The sequence below is a fragment of the Topomyia yanbarensis genome, chromosome 1 (assembly GCF_030247195.1).
Source record: "Topomyia yanbarensis strain Yona2022 chromosome 1, ASM3024719v1, whole genome shotgun sequence".
Lineage (NCBI taxonomy): Eukaryota > Metazoa > Arthropoda > Insecta > Diptera > Culicidae > Topomyia > Topomyia yanbarensis.
In genome coordinates this window covers 205,551,049-205,568,589 of record NC_080670.1, presented here as the reverse complement: position 1 = coordinate 205,568,589, position 17,541 = coordinate 205,551,049, and the positions used below count along the sequence as shown (strand labels likewise).

The 17,541-nt window shown below is 44.2% G+C and overlaps 2 protein-coding genes across 2 annotated transcripts; one reads left to right on the top strand and one right to left on the bottom strand.

Moving 5' to 3' along the window:
- Positions 1-8,727: 8,727 nt before the first annotated feature.
- LOC131676185 (folate transporter 1-like) lies at positions 8,728-10,395 on the bottom strand. The gene is made up of 2 exons (XM_058955307.1): positions 9,589-10,395; positions 8,728-9,527 (listed from the first exon to the last, which is right to left on the bottom strand). Exons 1-2 carry the CDS (start codon positions 10,097-10,099, stop codon positions 8,728-8,730), a joined length of 1,311 nt encoding a protein of 436 aa, XP_058811290.1. The 5' UTR covers positions 10,100-10,395.
- A 264-nt stretch (positions 10,396-10,659) lies between these two features.
- On the top strand, positions 10,660-12,139 carry LOC131676184 (folate transporter 1-like). The gene is made up of 2 exons (XM_058955306.1): positions 10,660-11,281; positions 11,343-12,139. The coding sequence occupies exons 1-2, from the start codon at positions 10,774-10,776 to the stop codon at positions 12,137-12,139; spliced, it is 1,305 nt and encodes a 434-aa protein (XP_058811289.1). The 5' UTR covers positions 10,660-10,773.
- Positions 12,140-17,541: the final 5,402 nt, after the last annotated feature.

Here is a 17,541-nt window from a genome sequence, read left to right as displayed (position 1 = left end):
ACAACTTTTTTACCATTGGGTAAAAATCAATCAAATTTTACACACTTTCTCATGGATGTGTATTGTTTACATGCTGTCAAACTCGAAGTCGTGTTTTTCGATTCAACCGTCTCCAGAGAGTTGAAGCGGTTCCAGGAGCGGTTGACGTTGGACCACGGCAAAGGAGCTGGAAGAAAATCGGAACCGGAGAACAAAAAGACGGTGGGAAAGGTGAAGCGGATGGTTAAAGCAAATCCCAACGTCTCAAGCCGTGATTTGGCTAAAAAGATCGGCATGTTGCAGAGCTACGTCCAGAATGCAAAGAAGAGACCTGGACTACATACAAACAAAGTACAGAACTTCCCAAACCGCGATAAGCGGCAACAATCGACGGCTAAAACTCGGGCACGGAAGCTCTACGAGAAGATTCTGACAAAATATGGCTGCTGTGTGATGGACGACGAAACATATATAAAAGCCGATTTTAAGCAAATTCCGGGGTTGGAGTTTTTCACCGGCAAGAGCAAGTTCTATGTGGACGACAAATTTAAGAAGAAGAAAATGTCGAAGTTCGCCTCCAAATATCTCATTTGGCAGGCCATCTGCTCTTGCGGACTGAGGAGTGACAAAGGGCACAGTAAATGGCGAGATCTACAAATCTGAGTGCCTCGAGAAGCGCCTTTTGCCGTTCTTTCAGCAGCACGACGAAGCTCCGCTATTTTGGCCAGATTTGGCATCATGCCACTATTCCAAAAGTCCAATTCTGTCCATTTTGTTCCAAAGGACATGAATCCGCCAAACTGTCCGGAGCTGTGCCCGGTGGAGCAGTACTGGACAATGATGAAGCGGGAACTTCGGAAGAGCAAGAAGACAGTCAAAGACGAGAAGGACATGTTAAGAAAATGGAAAAAAAAATTGAGAAACTGGTACCGGATGACACTGTAAAGACTTTGATGGAGGGCATCAAGCGAAAATGCGTTCAATTTTACACTCAAGGCTCGATCGATTAACGTTTCTTTTGATTTTTGAAGTAAATATATGTATAAAACTACTCTAAAATTTTGGTTTGATTTTAAATATTATAAGAAAATTGGCATGACATTTTCGGTGTCGCAGTAATTTCGTGTTCGTCCTTTATATGTATTCCATTTTATTCGAACATATGCAATATAGTCTAGTTAGCAAAAGCAGCGCACTCTCTATAAAAGACGAGGCAAGGTACCTCCGTTCGAGACTTACTACAAGTAATTTTCAAAAAAATCATCCGTTGTGAATATTACAATGCATTAGAAAGCAGTCGATTACTGTTCTAAACAGAATATTTTAATATTTTCCAACTTAAGAAAGCGTTGCAAAACCATTGCGGAAAATGACATTCAATTAAAGCTTTCTAATAGCATGAATAGTGCCAATATTAGGCTATCAAATTTGACATTTGTACGGGCTGTCAATCTCTGCACAGTAATAGCACAATATTTCGCCTTTTCTGGCTTAATACCAGCATTATATCAGCATATAGGACTTAGCAGCTCTTTAAAACTGCCCTATATGTAGATCTAAAGCAGCTATTAGGCTACGTTATCATGCTTTTAGGTTACTTGGGCACTTCACACACCAGTGTCTAGATGCCTTCCTAGCACAAAAACGCTAAATTCGTTCCGAGAAAGCTGGACCAGCAATCCACCGGGAAAAAAATGACGGAAAAATTAACGAACTCTCTCTCTCTCTCTCTCTCTCTCTCTCTCTCTCTCGCACGAGACCTCGTCTACTGTGAAGCGAGTTGAGTTATCAAAGCACATTTTCGCGAGGCTATCGGCACCAGAACTTTGACTTACGATAAACTACCCAGCATTGTGCAGCAAGTTGCACCGACTGTAAAGTCTCGTCCATTATCCATTGATCCCCTTGAGTAACGATACTAATGATGCTAAACTGCACTGACCCCAGGTCATTTTCGCCGAGAATCGACTTTCACGGTGACAACGTACACAAGAATTCGCTCAACAACAATGGCTAAATGGAATTGACAATGCCACAAACATCATGGCTCAAACGATGGTCCTCATGAAAATCTGCCTTCTCAGAAGTGGCGGTTAAGCTGCCGAGTAGCAGAATTGTTGACGGGGGTGAAGTACGTTCAGATATAACGCTTGCTTTTCGAGACATCACTCGGAAACAGCCGGTTACTTTAGGTATTCACACAAGTTGTGTGACTACTTGGATTTAGCGTCTGTACGTACCCAAGTTGGTGCTAGTTACTGATGAGATGAGCTGGTAAAACAAAAATGTTTCAAAAGATAGAATTACAGCTTTGAAAGTTTTTACATTAATTTGACTGATGTGAATCTTTATAAACAAAAATTGAGGAAGTTCAGTTTAAAGAAATTAAAAAATATAAATGTGTCATTTGAAGTTGAAAGAAAAGTGGAGCGAATTTTAAGAACAAATTACGTTTGGAATCATCCTAAAAAAATCAATAAATTTGAAAGAATTTCTGAATAATTTAGAATATTTCGAAACATTTCGAAAACTATTCTTTTTGAAGAACTTCGAGCAAAAATATATTTCAAAATTACGAAAAAAAACGATAAACATAAAAACAACAAAAAACAGTCGTTGTTTTGTTTGAGGTTAAAATTTACTCAATATGCTCGGCAGCATCCAGAAACATTTTTTTTTGCCTCGAAATGGAGCCAACAGAAAAAGATCATAGATCCAGCAAAATTTACGACTTGTAATACACACATCATCCCATCAGGCGAGAGCAAACGGAATAGCTACCGTTAAATTTGGTTGCTTCCCAGCAGGATTAACATACAGATGAAGCAAAAGCACCCCAACAAACGAACGCCATCGTCGTATCGTTTCGCAATTCGCTTATCATTGAAACTCCCCGATTCCCATCACAGGGGCTGGCCGCCCCAACTACAGTCTAGCCGATTTACCGTTTACGAGTACGAGCAACGCCCCCTACTTTCGTTCGTTAGATCTTATAGCAGCAACCAACTGGGACGAACCTTTTTTTTGCCAGATAGGGATGCATGTTGTTTACTTATCCTCGCCAGTACCAGACCGTACGTCCTGTCTGGCAGTGTGATCTGGTGAGCATCTGATGAGACGGAAAGTGTAAAAGTGACGGAATCGGAATCTCCATGGCGTCGAAGTTGACCGTGCGGGAAATCAGTTTTAGACGCTGTAGTCAGATTTGCATACACACAGGCGCTTGGGTGGAAAAATGAAACCAAATCGCAGCAGATGTGTGTCTGTTCGTCCGTATGTCACAGCTGTGGCGCTTACATGAAGGGGTTAGCTCAGTAGAAAGGACAAATTTGTGGGTGAACAAACGGACTGCACAAACTTATCAGTTTTCGGTTTGAATTTGTTGCTCTTTATTTGTGGTTGAGTGAAAGACAAGTAAACCAGTGTGTGCAGTTAAATTACGCCTTTCCTAAGATAGAAAATAACCTGTCAGCAAATGCAGCTCTTTAAACAAACGAGAGGCCTTGATGCCTTAAAAAACGCAAATATTGGCTCCGGTTCGTCGACGGCTTCCCGAAAGGATCCATCGACGATTTGTGCTTAGGTGGCGCTGTGATGCTAGCTTTCGCTTTATCGCATTCTAGAGTTTTGGCGTCTTCAGTGAACGAATATTACGACTTCCTCTCAGGCTTGATCATCGACGCTACGGTTCAAGCTTAAACGAAACGTATTCCTAGCGCGACGATAAACAGGCGATCCCCCAACCGGTGATAGGATAAAGAGTCTTCTGATACTCATGGTGGTGAAACACCGAAAAACTTGAAGCGGTTTTGTTCAACACGTTTAAGTGTTTACTTCCCGCGAAAAAAAAAATCGGGTAATATTCCGGCCGAAAATTTTGAAACGGGACCTCTATATTTGAATGTTAAAAGTATTCTACTTCAAAACGCACCATGTATATCCGAAATATGTACCTACAAACTGAAAACACACAAGCATAAAAATGTGACAAGCTAATAAAGGAGAGAGAAGGAATATTAAATCATGTTTTTTTTTCTCTGCATCGTTTCTTTTCGGTCATCTTTGGCAGCAGAAAGGCTTGGATATTAGGCAATACACCACCCTACAGCTCTTCGTCAGTTCGAATGGTCAGCTGCAAATGACGGAGGGATGATTCTGGTCTATTTGTCTTAATCACGAGCAGCGTTTACTGGCAACTCCAATATTTTGGCGGCTGTCAGGTAGACGGATGCTCCGACACCTACACCTACACGGCGTAGTGAGTGACCCTTTCTCAGCAAACGATGGCTTCGGCCGACAGGATACACCAGCACGAGTGTTGCACACGAATGGTGCCGCACTCGCATACGACTCCCGGTTTTGTACACGTTCGAAGTCCAAGGGGCCGACCATCGAACAAAAAATGCTTTACTTCTATCGTTAAAGAGGTGGAGCTTCGAACGAAAACCAGTTTGTTATCGAAGTGTACGGACCAATCATGGCACAGATAATAACTGCCCTAACAAAATCTATTGTTTCCCTTTTTTCAGTAATTGTACATGATACAGAATTAGTTCTAAAGCTGTTGTACATATTTCCAATCAGAAATCCAATGTTTCCCTTCAGTACATAAGCAGATATTCACGTTAAAAAAATCGTGGAAAATGCCGGCCAAAAATTTTAAAATGGGGCTCCTATATTGAAACGTTAGAAGTATTCTACTTAAAAAGCGGTTATTGGCGCCGGTTTGTCGATGGTTTATCGAGCGAGACATCGACTGTTAAAAGGCGTACTCGATATAAAACCAGCCAAAAGCCAGGAATACTCGACGTGATGGGATTTTGACTTTGCCCGGATTCTGTTCATATACAGAAAATTGTGCGCGATGTGTCGCCGGGGAATTACGAATTGATTCACCTTTTTTTCCATTATAGAATTCTCAGATTGCACTCCTGCCATGCAAGAATAGTGCTTCTGGGCTGGACAGAAAAAAAATCAACTTATTGAAGACTGTAATGAGATGTTTATTTAATTTGTTCATTAAGGTTTTTATGCGTAATATTGTTCCATGTGACTGGAGACAAATGATAGTGTTTGCTATTCACAAAGCAAGAAACACAATCTCCAACCACAATTCGTATCGGCCGATTGAAACGTTTTTCTTTTTCCTGGAAATCGATAGGGAAACAATCTCATGACGTCTGGATAATTACAATTTGCCAATTTGGGCTGTAAAGCTGGATATCCAGTTCTCCGTGGAAAAACCTGAACTAGTCATGTTTTATAAGCTTTTCGATGCCAGCGCGTTTGTATACTTGGAACAGCCAGTGGATCAAGTGTCTACGCCATTCTTCATTTTTGACTGTGCCACCGAGTATTTAACGCAATTTTTTCTCTCTAATACACTGAACACTTGAGCATTGCTCTTCAGTAGGAATATTAAAATTTCGGTAATTTTAACCCAATCGTTAGTGAATCGGTAGAGAAGCCCAAAATCGGTATGACTACCGATAATGCGATAGGTCCGGTCACTCTGTTCTACCTTCTCATCTCGCACAGAGCAAAAGCAAAAAATAGCCCCGCTATAATTATTAGTACAGCTGGACGGCTCATTCTCCATGATCTGCATCTGTAACCTTCACCATGTAGTACATTTTGGCTTCCACTATTATTACGAATCTCGCGACAGCGGAATCGTAATATAATAAGCAGCAAATCCCCCTGCACATCAGGTCCAGACATTCAGGGACATTCCCGGCGGGTACTTTCTACCACAGCTGTGGCACCATCAACGAGCTGGGAATCGGATTTGTAGTGCTGGGTAGGATGCGTTAACGCGTGATTGTATGGACTCCGATCAACGCAAGGATGTGTAAGTTGAGGATCAATGGCCGTTTCTTTAACTATAGCATCATCAACGTACACTGCCCACACGATGGGAGACCCGACGACGAGAAAAAAGCGTTCTATGGGAAGCTGGAGGAGGTGTACGACGGCTGTTCGCAACGGGACGTGAATATCGTCATCGGCGATATGAACGATCAAGTAGGACGGGAGGTAATGTTTAGACCGGTAATCAAACAGCTTGCACACCGTATCGAATAACAACGGCCCACGATGCATGAACTTCGCAGTCGCCCGTGGCATGATAGTCCGAAGTACCTTCTTCCCCCGCAAAGATATCCACAAAGCCACCTGGAGATCAGCTGACCCACGCACCGAAAACCAAATCGATCACGTTCTAATCGAAGAATCTCTGATATCACCAACGTTCGTACCTATCGCAGTGCGAATATAGATTCGGACCATTACCTAATTACAGTATTCATGCGCTCAAAACTCTCGACGGTGTACAACACTCGTCGTAGTCGGACGCCAAGGCCCAACATCGCCCAACTGCGGGACACCGGGGTTGCCCAAAACTACGCACATCGGCTGGAAGTAGCACTACCCACGGAAGAACAGCTGGGCGCAGCTACTCTTGAAGATGGCTGGAGGGAAATCCGTTCCGCCATAGGAGGTACTGCTATAGCGACACTAGGTACAGCGATTCCGAATCGAGGAAACGACTGGTTCGATGACGAATGTAAGCAGTTTATAGAGGAGAAGAACAAGAACGGAACGAGACAGAATGTGAAGCGATACAAACAAGCACGGAACAGGCAAACCTCGGTCCTCCGGAGAAAGAAGCGCCAACAGGAGGAACGAGATCGCGAAGCGATGGAGCAACTATACCGCGTAAACGACACACGGAAGTTCTACGAGAAGCTGAACAGTTCGCGCAAAGGCTACGTTCCGCAAGCCGATGTGTGCAGGGACTTAGACGACAACCTTCTTACGAACGAGTGTGAGGTGATTGAGAGGTGTAAGCGGTACTATGACGAGCACCTCAACGGTGAAGCAGCAGAGGACGAAGGCGGGGTATGGCAACGGATCTTGGAGCACGCGCAGAAGACGATAAGCTGCCGGCCCTTGATCTCCAAGAAGTCAAGGAGATCGGTCGGCTGAGAAACAACAAAGCTGCCGGTGTAGATCAACCATCCAGCGAGCTATTAAAATATGGTGGAGAAACACTGGCTAGAGTGCTGCACTGGGTAATGGCCAAAATTAGGGAGGAGGAGACTTCCGGACTGGATGGAGACTGTCGTTTGCCCAATCTATAAAAAGGGTGACAAGTTGGATTGCTGCAACTACCGCGCGATCACACTACTTAGCGCCGCCTACAAGGTCCTCTCCCAAATTCTTTGCCGCCGTTTGTCACCATTTGCAAGGGAGTTCGTGGGGCACTACCAGGCGGGATTCATGGGTTCCCGCGCCACCACGGACCAAATATTCGCGAATGCAACGTACCCACACATAACTTGTTCATCGATTTCAAATCGGCGTATGACACACTCGACGATGGATCGGGTGATGTGCGTTGTTCGAGTGTCAGGGACACTCTCGAGTCCCTTTGAATCTCGAAGAGGGTTACGGCAAGGTGATGGTCTATCGTGCCTGCTGTTCAACGTTGCGTTAGAAGGTGTAATAAGGAGAGCGGGGATAGACATGAGTGGCACGATAATCAGGAAGTCCGTCTAGCTTCTTGGCTTCGCCGACGACATTGACATAATGGCACAGAACTTTGAGCCGATGTCGGAAACGTACATCAGACTGAAGGCTGAAGCTGGGAGGATTGGACTTGCCATCGACGTTTCGAAGACAAAATACATGAGAGGAAGAGGTTCTAGAGACGGCAATGTGAACCTCACATCCCGAGTTCGGATTGACGGTGAAGAAATCGGGATGGTCGACGCATTCGTGTACTTGGGCTCTCTGGTAACCGCCGACAATGATACCAGCAGAGAAATTCAGAGACGGAAATCGTGCCGACTTTGGACTCCGGAGGACGCTCCGGTCGAACAAAATTCGCCGCCGCACGAAGTTGATTATCTACAAGACGCTGATTAGACCGGTGGTCCTCTACGGCCACGAGACCTGGACTATGCTCGTGGAGGACCAACGCGGCCTTGGAGTACTCGAACGAAAGGTTCGGCGTACCATCTATGGTGGCGTGCAGATGGAAAACGACGGAACGTGGCGCAGGCGAGTGAACCATGAGTTTCATCAGCTGCTGGAAGAACCATCCATCGCTCAAACCGCAAAAATAGGACGTTTGCGGTGGGCTGGACTAGTCGTAAGAATGTCGGACAAGGATCCGGTGAAGATGGTTCTTGAGGGCGACCCTACAGGAACAAGAAGACGGGGCGCACAGCGAGCACGGAAGACTGCGAGGCTGACGACAGACAGCAATGGACCGAGTGGAGTTGAGACGGCTTCTGCATACAGCAAGAGACAAATCTAACCTGAACGGTAAGGTAAGTATTCAGGGACATTCCTGTCGCCGAACGGCAAAAGACATCAAATATCATCTTTTCAGCGTGCAGTTTGCTTGAAGTCTGTAGATTTCTTTCATTGCGATGGCCTTCAAATGTCTCAGCTTTTCAGGTTTGCAAGCAATGTTACAATAAACTAATGCTCCTTGGAAAGCAAATTGATTCGAGCCAAATTGACCATACACACCAGTTGTGTCATTTATGGGATTTTGTGTCTAGTTTAGTCATTAACATTAAGTTGATGATCAGTTAGTTACTGAAGAGATGGGATCAAAGATTTTTTTTGATTTTTTACTTACTAGAGAAATACCGGATATTCATTAATTCGTTGGAACGAATTTTGGAAATAAAAGATACGACATCTTACACAAATTTGTGCTTCTATATTGAAGCTTTATTTTGTTGCATTTCTCTCTGTAACTTGTACCCGTTTCCGTCGGCACAGCTCAACCAATAAAAACACTACGAACAACACTCCAACCGCAAGATAACCGAAGCTATACACCATAAACTGTCCTCGAACATCCAGCGCAAACCAGCCGTCACTATCGACCACGGAGACAGTCAACAGAGTCTGCGAAACCAGTCCCATAAACGTGTTGACACCGAAGATCAACGCAAAACTATCATCGGAAATGTGCTTCGCAATCTCCGCACTCACCAGCGTGATCGCGAAGATATGCAGAAACCCGATAACGATATATCCGACGTAGGAAACCATGAGACTCGATGTAATGGTTGCCACTAGCAACGCGAAACCTTCCAACGTAGCGATCGTTGCCAAACCTATTAAGGTTGTGTTCACTTGAAGCCAATACGGTGGCACGAATCCAGCTAACAGTGCTACTAAAGAACCCATCAAAGTGCGAGTTGCTTCCACGGCTCCGTTCCACAGTACGGCGTCCGGACCTCCGATGGTAGACCACTGGGCCTGCACGTACGAAGTCATTTGATAGTACAAACAAACTGAAAGCGAGTACCAAAGACTGTACCGAATGATGGTGAAATTGGTGTAGGCAGTTTTGAAGTGAGACCAGAGAAGGCTACTTGCACGACTACACGTTGAACTAGGAGTAGTCTTCGGAATCGGATTCAGTTCCGATTCTTCTTCTGTAGCTTTTTGGTGTCGATGGAAATACATACTCTCGGGAACGGGTGGTAGCAGAAACGCACAAACCGTAGTAGCGAGTTGCACTGAAACAAAATACAAACAAAGTAAGCCTTGATAATCGCGTCAACTGACAACTAAAACTACCGCCCAACGAAATATAGTTCAAGCCAAGGTAATCCGTCATTTCATAGTAGATTACAGTTTGCGACGTCATTCCTGCCAAAAATCTACTAGCCTGCGTAGCCGACCGGATATAGGACGTAACCTTCTGATAGTGCTTCCTGTCCACCTTCGCATAGATGTACGTCCAGTAGGCGATTTCAGTGGCGAAGATTGTACCGGAGAAAACTTGCACCATCTGCAACGCCAACAGCGATCTGGCCCACACGTACATACTCCACACCAGGGTGCCAGCCAGCGTGGACACAATGATCAGCGGTTTGTACCGGAAGTAGTCCGTAATCAGGAAAGCTACCACCAGCTGTGCCACGTGCGAGTACGTGGTAATGGGGAACACATCCTGGACCACCTGTTCGACGGTGACGTTGTGCGGCGGTCCAGTCAAAAACTGCAACACGAATGGTTCACTCGGACGGAATTCATTCAGGGAGCCAAAGATGCACAGTATCAGTGAAATTTGCTGCCACTTTTTCATTGCTGATCGTACATGATCCCACGCGTTTTAACCACACACTGTTACGCCTTAATCCGCACCACCGCTGGCGAGTGATTAAGCTACTTTGCACAGTGATATGAGATCCGCCAAAACAAGTGATAGTGGGCAAGAAAAAAAAAAGATCACTGCCTCAGATTAAATACCTCAGATTAGTCCTAAGAAACGCAGATTGGACAGGGCCGTGTTGATGAATGGGCAGTCGGGGTCAGGGTCAAGGGCTTATCTCTGAATTTTTCGTGTGTTATACATAGAATAAGATTAACTGTTTTTATTATTAACGTAAGTACACGCAGCACATACATACACATGTTTTAAGGTACTAGATGTGGGCGCATGCAATCCAAGTGCATATATATAGTTATAATTACAATTCACACATCATTCATCAGTGGTGTTTTTACTTCCTCGATGAAATCTTGATAGGTGAACACTGAAGGCAACAGTTCATCTGATTCACGCCTACCAGGAGATAATTTTAACCAGCAGTTTTTGTCAGTGCCTACTGCCATGTGCTTCAAAATCTCATCTCGCGTGCGCCGCTCGCAGCTTCATCGAATCCCATTCGCCGAACAGAGCAACTCAATCACTACCCAACAGTGTTGGTTGTGTGCGACGCTGTGTTTTAAATCCGTGCAACCGGGTACGACTAGTACATGGAAAAATGGCAACAATTTTCGCTGATACTGTCCAGCTTCGGTTTCCTAAAGGAATTCCGACCTAGTGAGCCGTTCGTGTATCCGTTTCTGATTGGACCGTGCTACAACATCACAATCGCGCAAGCCCAAGATGTGTTATCCATCGGGACGTATTCGTACATGGCACAGTTGGTGGTGGTTTTCCTGATTACGGATTACTTCCGGTACAAGCCGCTTATCATCGTTGCCGGACTGGCTGGTACACTCGTTTGGATTATGTTCGTGTGGAGTAGCTCGCTTCGGGCGTTGCAACTGCTGGAAGTTTTCTACGGTACGTACATGGCAGCCGATATCGCCTACTGGACGTACATCTATGCGAAGGTGGATCGGAAGCACTACCAGAAGGTCACGTCGCATATCCGCTCCGCGACACAGGCTGGTCGATTTCTGACTTTGACGTTATCCAAAATTCTCATCTACTATGAAGTGACGGATTACCTTGGCTTGAACTACATTTCGTTGGGCGGTAAGTTTGATTGTCAGTTGTCATGATTGTCAAGGCTTACTTTGGTTGGGTTTTGTTTTAGCACAACTCGCTACTACGATTTGGGCATTTCTGCTACCACACGTTCACCGAAAAGAGCAGGACACGGAAGAAAAATTGGATCTAGATCCAATCCAGAAGATTACTCCCAGTTCAACCTGTAGTCGTACGAGTAGCCATCTCTGGTTTCACTTCAAATCTGCCTACACCAGTTTCACCGTCATTCGATACAGTATCTGGTACTCGCTGGCAGTTTGTTTGTACTACCAAATCACCACGTACGTACCGGCACTGTGGAATAGAATCGGGGGTCGAGATGCCACACTTTGGAACGGAGCCGTGGAAGCGATTCTTACTTTGATAGGTTCGTTGGTGGCACTGCTAGCTGGATTCGTATCACCATCTTGGCTTCAGATGAACACGACCTTACTGGGCCTGGCCGCGATTGCCGTGCTGGAAGGACTGGGGTTGCTAGTAGCAACCGTTACTTCAAACATCATGGTTTCCTACGTTGGATTTTCCGTACTTGTAATTATGCATGCTTTCGCAATTACGCTGGTGAGTTCGGAAATTGCGAAACACGTTCCGGATGCCAGTTTTGCACTGGTCTTCGGCATCAGCACGTTGGTGGGACTGGTTTCGCGGACTCTGTTGAACCTAGCCGTGGCTGATATTGATGGTTGGTTTGCGCTAGACATTCGAGAGCAGTTTACGGTGTATGGGTTCGGTTTGCTGGGAGTTGGAGTGCTGTTTGCCATTTTCCTGCTGGTGGAATTGGGTCGGAGGAAATGCTATCGTTTACAGAGTTTGTTGCAATTAAATAAAGATGGCGTTGCATGATTTGTTTTGTTATTAATTGCTTATTGCTAACTAACGGAGAAACTAGACAAATGGTTCGTAGACGGATTCAAAGCCGGACTAACGAAATTATCCAGTCTTAGATCAGCTACGGTCATCAAACCACATTTGAAACGACGAAATCCTGGTTTCCTTTGATGCCAATGCATTTTTTTCGAGCGTTCCAGTGAAAAAGTCCGTCAATCTTTTGGAAGAGTGGTTACTTCAACAGAGCAACGACAATGGATGGAAGAATTGGCTACGGTCTTACCTGAAGCTGACACGGCTCTGCATGGAAGAGAACTACTTCAAGGTTAGAGACAACTTTTACAATATTCCAGTGCAGCAAAGCTGGCCACCACTTTAAAGCTGTATCAAAGATCTTAAAGTAGGTAAGATTGAATATCGAAAAGACAAGCCCCCTCGTGAGAATTAAGGTCTTTTCGGTGCCGGGAGGAGTTCAGCAATAATCCAAAGGGTCCAAACTTAGGCCCAACCAACCCTACACTAAGTTGAGTTCCTCGGTAGAAATGTTGAGTCAGTTGAAGTTTTTGTGTTTCTGGAAGCGCTGAAAACTTCTTGTTTGACCACAAATTCGTAATGCTAGAGGCTGTTTGCAGGGGGTTTTGTGTAAGCGCTTCCTCTAGCTGTTATGTTTATTGGCCTCTCAATATATAAAAAATAGCCTTTGCTAGAAATCACCTATGCCTATAAATGTTAGTAGCAGTAACACATTTCTTCACAAGAGAATCGTCAGAGTCGAACTCTTCCTGAACCAAGAGAACACAATGATAACCGAGTAGAGGCTGGATCAAGCGGTCTTCGAACAATCAACCCCGTGCATCGATAGATCCAGTCATGAAAAACTTGAATCGATGGCCACATCGTCGATCTCAACTTTGTGGGCGGGTAGGTAGATGCGGCAGTTTTTCGTAAAATATCTGTCACTTGTAAGATATCACAATTCTCATTGCATCTGGGTGAATTTTAGCGTTATCTGCTACTCTGTAATCTTTGATCCGAATGGTCCAACTGAGTTCAATGTTTATTATTTTAAACGGAAAATCGGAGTCTTCTATACCAAATCTGGTTCGACATTAATTTTGACATCAGCTAGGTCTTTTTATGAGAGATCATTTATCTCTCGATGTATGGCTGGATGATACCAATTTTATCAGGTAATGACAAAAAGAATGTGTGAAAGCTTTTAAGGCAGACCATAAAGGCGTTTTTAATTCACTCGCTTGTGAAAAAAAGATGGAGTGGTAATGTCTGGGACATAACTGGAATCTAGTAACGGCATTTTGGGCAATAATACAAATCTAACCGTAATCCACCAACCAGATAATAGCTCCCAAAAATTGTTTCCTCAGTACACTGGTCTTGAAATACAGTCTCCTGAATAGATACTCCATTCGTTGCCTTCAAATAACGTCAATTAATTTCGGAGAATCTTCCGAGAAAATGCTCCTTCCGTCACCCTCAAAGACCGCAATGATGATATTACCGACAAATCTACAGTTAGCTTATATTTAAAATTTAACGAAACTTTAGTGCTCTGTTGGTGCTCAATACTGATGGCTTTGCCCGAAATAGGCTAGTCGATTTTGATTTTCCGTGTCGCTTTCAAAAGATTTTCTTAAAATTGGCTTCCGCATTTTTTTTATAAAAGTTATACCAACGACAAATAATGATACGATCCTGAATCCAAGTAACTACGATACTGGATGCTTGACCCTCGATCCAGCAGTGTTTATCCTTGATCTAGGATCCTGGATCAAGTATTTAGAATCTGGCTTCAAGATCAAGGAATCAGATCAGAATACTTGTTACACGGTCCTGGATCCTTGATTTGAGATCCTCAATACTGGATCCTAAAATTAACAATCGATTTTAAAAAAATAATCGTTTATTTATCAAAGTTTTAACCTCAAGAGTCCTTCGCCTTTTTGTAAATGATTTACAGTTCAAGGAAGTAAATTACAATTCATAATAATTCAATATTTGAAATTCAAATATGTTTGCTACCGTCTATTCTGGGCGCACTGCTTTTCGCTTCCTTTTTTATCCCTTTATGGGCAACTAGGGCTGAGGGTGGTGTCTAGCGGATTTCATACATCCTTGACCTGACGGACGAAGCTATGGTGTCTTGAACACAGGCAACGCAGATCCAAGGCCATCATTGACATTGTATGTAAAGTCTAATTATGAGTCCTGTGGTGGTCTGTTGGCGTGGATAGTGTGATCGCGAAGGGCTCGAGCGCTTGTATGTTAACGTGTTTGTCGCTTCCGCTAACATGTGTGCAACTTCGCGTGCGTAAATTCGATGTTATAATCGTGTGGTAATTCGCATATTCGCATGTATTCTTGAATGATAGCGCGCGGAACGTGAGTCTCCCGGTCATGTCGCCGTGGAACGTTTTGTCTAGTGTGTATGAGGGTCATTGTTTGATTGGTCCAACTGAAGGTATGAGTCTAGGCTTCTATAACCGAGGGTAGACTTCCGGTCGTGACCGATTTACAATCGCGCGAGCGGTGGGTTTACTTGAATATGCGTAGATGATTGCAATTGCATGTTCACGTTTGTAGTGAGGTGTGTGTTATCGCGAAGGAAACGAGCGTTTGTACGTTTGGAATGGGAGAGATTGTGAGCGTATATGAAAGAATATGCAATTAATTGTGTTAGTGAGTGTCAGTATGAATCTAATATAGGATATAGTAATGAAAGGGTTCATAACATGCCGAATGAAAAATAAGATGCAAAGAGATTAACTAGAAGTGTATAAATTGGCCGATATTATTTTTGGTATACATCAGTAGTGGAAATGCAAACTAATTGAACTACAACAAAAACAGGATTTCATCATGTTATGCTGACCGGGAATGGAATGTGCGTCAGTAAACTGATTGTACCTTAATTTACCGATCCAATCATTCCGACTGAATAGAATCAAATGTTCACATTGAACACTGGATTTACCAACTATTCTATCATATGCGACAGTTCTACATCCATTCCCTGATCCAGCTGTGACAAATTCTCAGACGAACACACACAGGTAGGCAAACGGCTAGCACATAACCATTGTACACTTGTACTAAAAACTAACTAATAGGTTTCTACTTCTACATTTCTTTATTTTATTGACCCGTACACGATGACGCAACTGGCCAATAAATGTAATGACCCTCACTGCGAGCTGTCCCCACAAACACTACCAATAAGCTGTTGAATAATGTTTGCAAACACAGCCCACAGAAAAGGCCAATCCACGGCGATCCACCAGCCCGCCTCGCCAATGTGCACAGGCTGTTGGCTGACTGTGAGTTTGGACTGGTGCGGAGTATGAAAAAACATAAAAAAAGGCACATAACCCTCTCAGTCTCCTCGATGCATCACTATCAAGGCGTAATGCAATAACCATCTTAAAGCAGTTGTCTGTCAGGTGCTGCTTAATGATGTTTGCAATACCGTCAAACCCGTCAAATTAGGGGAGGGAATTCATAATAATTCAATAATTGAAATTCAAATGTGTTTGCTGCCGTCTATTCTGGGCGCACTGCTATTCGCTTCTTGTATTCTTTTTCCTTCCTAGTGCTTAGCAATGGTCAGATGTACCCTCTGCCGCTTCAACGAGGTATATATCCTCCCGAAGCTACTCACGATACTGCGCACCTTAAATTAGATCCACAATTGCAGCTTGTCGATGGATGCAATCAGCCTGATTCCATCAACGACGTTCATCTGTTTTCTAAGGAACTTGTATGCTATGGCAGCGACCTTTCCCGGCCAGACCCACAATTGCAGCTTGCCGATGGGCACAATCAGCTAGAACCCATCACCGACGCCCATCTGCTTGCCACGGAACTTGGCAGCGACCCTTCCCGGTCAGATCTACAATTGCAGCTTACCAACGGACGTGATCAGCTTAACTCCGTCACCGATGACCATCTGCTTGCCACGGAACTTGGCAGCGACCCTTCCCGGTCAGATCTACAATTGCAGCTTACCAACGGACGTGATCAGCTTAACTCCGTCACCGATGACCATCTGCTTGCCACGGAACATGAATGCGATGGTAGTGACCTTCTCCGGTCAGGTAAAAATAAGGAGGGTATATATCGCCGCTCGTCTTTCTACCGCTCAACCATCAGGACACTAGTATCTACTACCAGAAAGTGAGAGGACTACGCACAAAAATTGACGAGTTGTTCGTCGCGTGGCTGAATGATCAAATCCATTCGATCCAGTTATTCGGCCCAAGGTACACGGTTTACCGTAAAGATCGCGATCCAGACAGTACAGGGAAAAAACGTGGTGGTGGTGTGCTTATTGCAGTGTCCAACCGGCTCTCGTCCAAACATAAAACGGATAGTAACGATCTCGAACAACTATGGGTAGATATTCGCGGGCGCGATAGTAATATTTGTGTAGGCGTAGCATACATTCCCCCTGATTCCGCAAGTGATATAGATATTATTCAGAAGCACATAGACTCAGCACTTGACATCGCAACTTTCATTCAACCCAACATGGCTCATCTACTGTTTGGTGACTATAATCAGCAGGGACTTCTTTGGAAGAGTACACCTTCCGGTTATGCCTTTCCAGATCCTTCTGAATCTATCTTTTCGAGAGCGAGTATTGCCTTATTGGACGGAATGTCTATATTGAACATGCTGCAAATGAGTACCGTAAATAACAGACGAAATCGAACCCTGGATCTCCTGTTCGTAAATGTAGAAGCTTCTATTAACTGCGCCGTTTCAGAAGCCCTTGAGCCATTAGTTGCCTGTGACGCATATTATCCTCCTCTTCTAGTAACGCAGATTTGTCCCCAGTTGGTTATTTTTGATGAAATTCTGGATGTCAGGGAGTTCGACTTTTCGAAGACTGATTTCTCTAGGCTTCAAAGTTCACTACAGGCAATTGATTGGGAGACTTTGTTAAATTCCGCGATCGATGTAGATGTTGCCGTAGAAAAACTTTCACTGGTCCTGAAACAGCTATTCAGAATAACAGTTCCCGCACCACGTCCCCGACCAAAACCGGCATGGTCCAATCGTCAGCTACGTAAGCTGAAAAGATTGCGAGCAGCTGCGCTTCGGCATTATACCAGCCGACAAAACCCCATTACAAAACGAGAGTTTATTCAAGCTAGCAACAGTTACAAGACATATAATCGGTTCCTCTATTCAAGACACGTAGCACAAGCCCAATCAAACCTGAAACAAAATCCAAAGCAGTTTTGGTCTTTCGTTAACGGAAAACGTAAAGAAAATGGGCTTCCTTCCAGTATGTTCCTTGCAAGTGAAACATCAAGCACTCCAAGCGGCATCTGTGACCTATTCGCTCAACATTTCTCGAGTGTGTTTAAAAAGGACTCGGCTAACTCCACTCAGGT

Excerpts from the sequence above, each read along its gene's own strand:
- LOC131676185 (XM_058955307.1), bottom strand. The coding sequence starts at position 10,099 with ATGAAAAAGTGGCAGCAAATTTCACTGATACTGTGCATCTTTGGCTCC. Across the intron at positions 9,528-9,588 it reads GAACTATATTTCGTTGGGCG|TGCAACTCGCTACTACGGTT; the intron begins GTAGTTTTAGTT and ends ATTTTGTTTCAG.
- LOC131676184 (XM_058955306.1), top strand. The coding sequence starts at position 10,774 with ATGGAAAAATGGCAACAATTTTCGCTGATACTGTCCAGCTTCGGTTTC. Across the intron at positions 11,282-11,342 it reads GAACTACATTTCGTTGGGCG|CACAACTCGCTACTACGATT; the intron begins GTAAGTTTGATT and ends GTTTTGTTTTAG.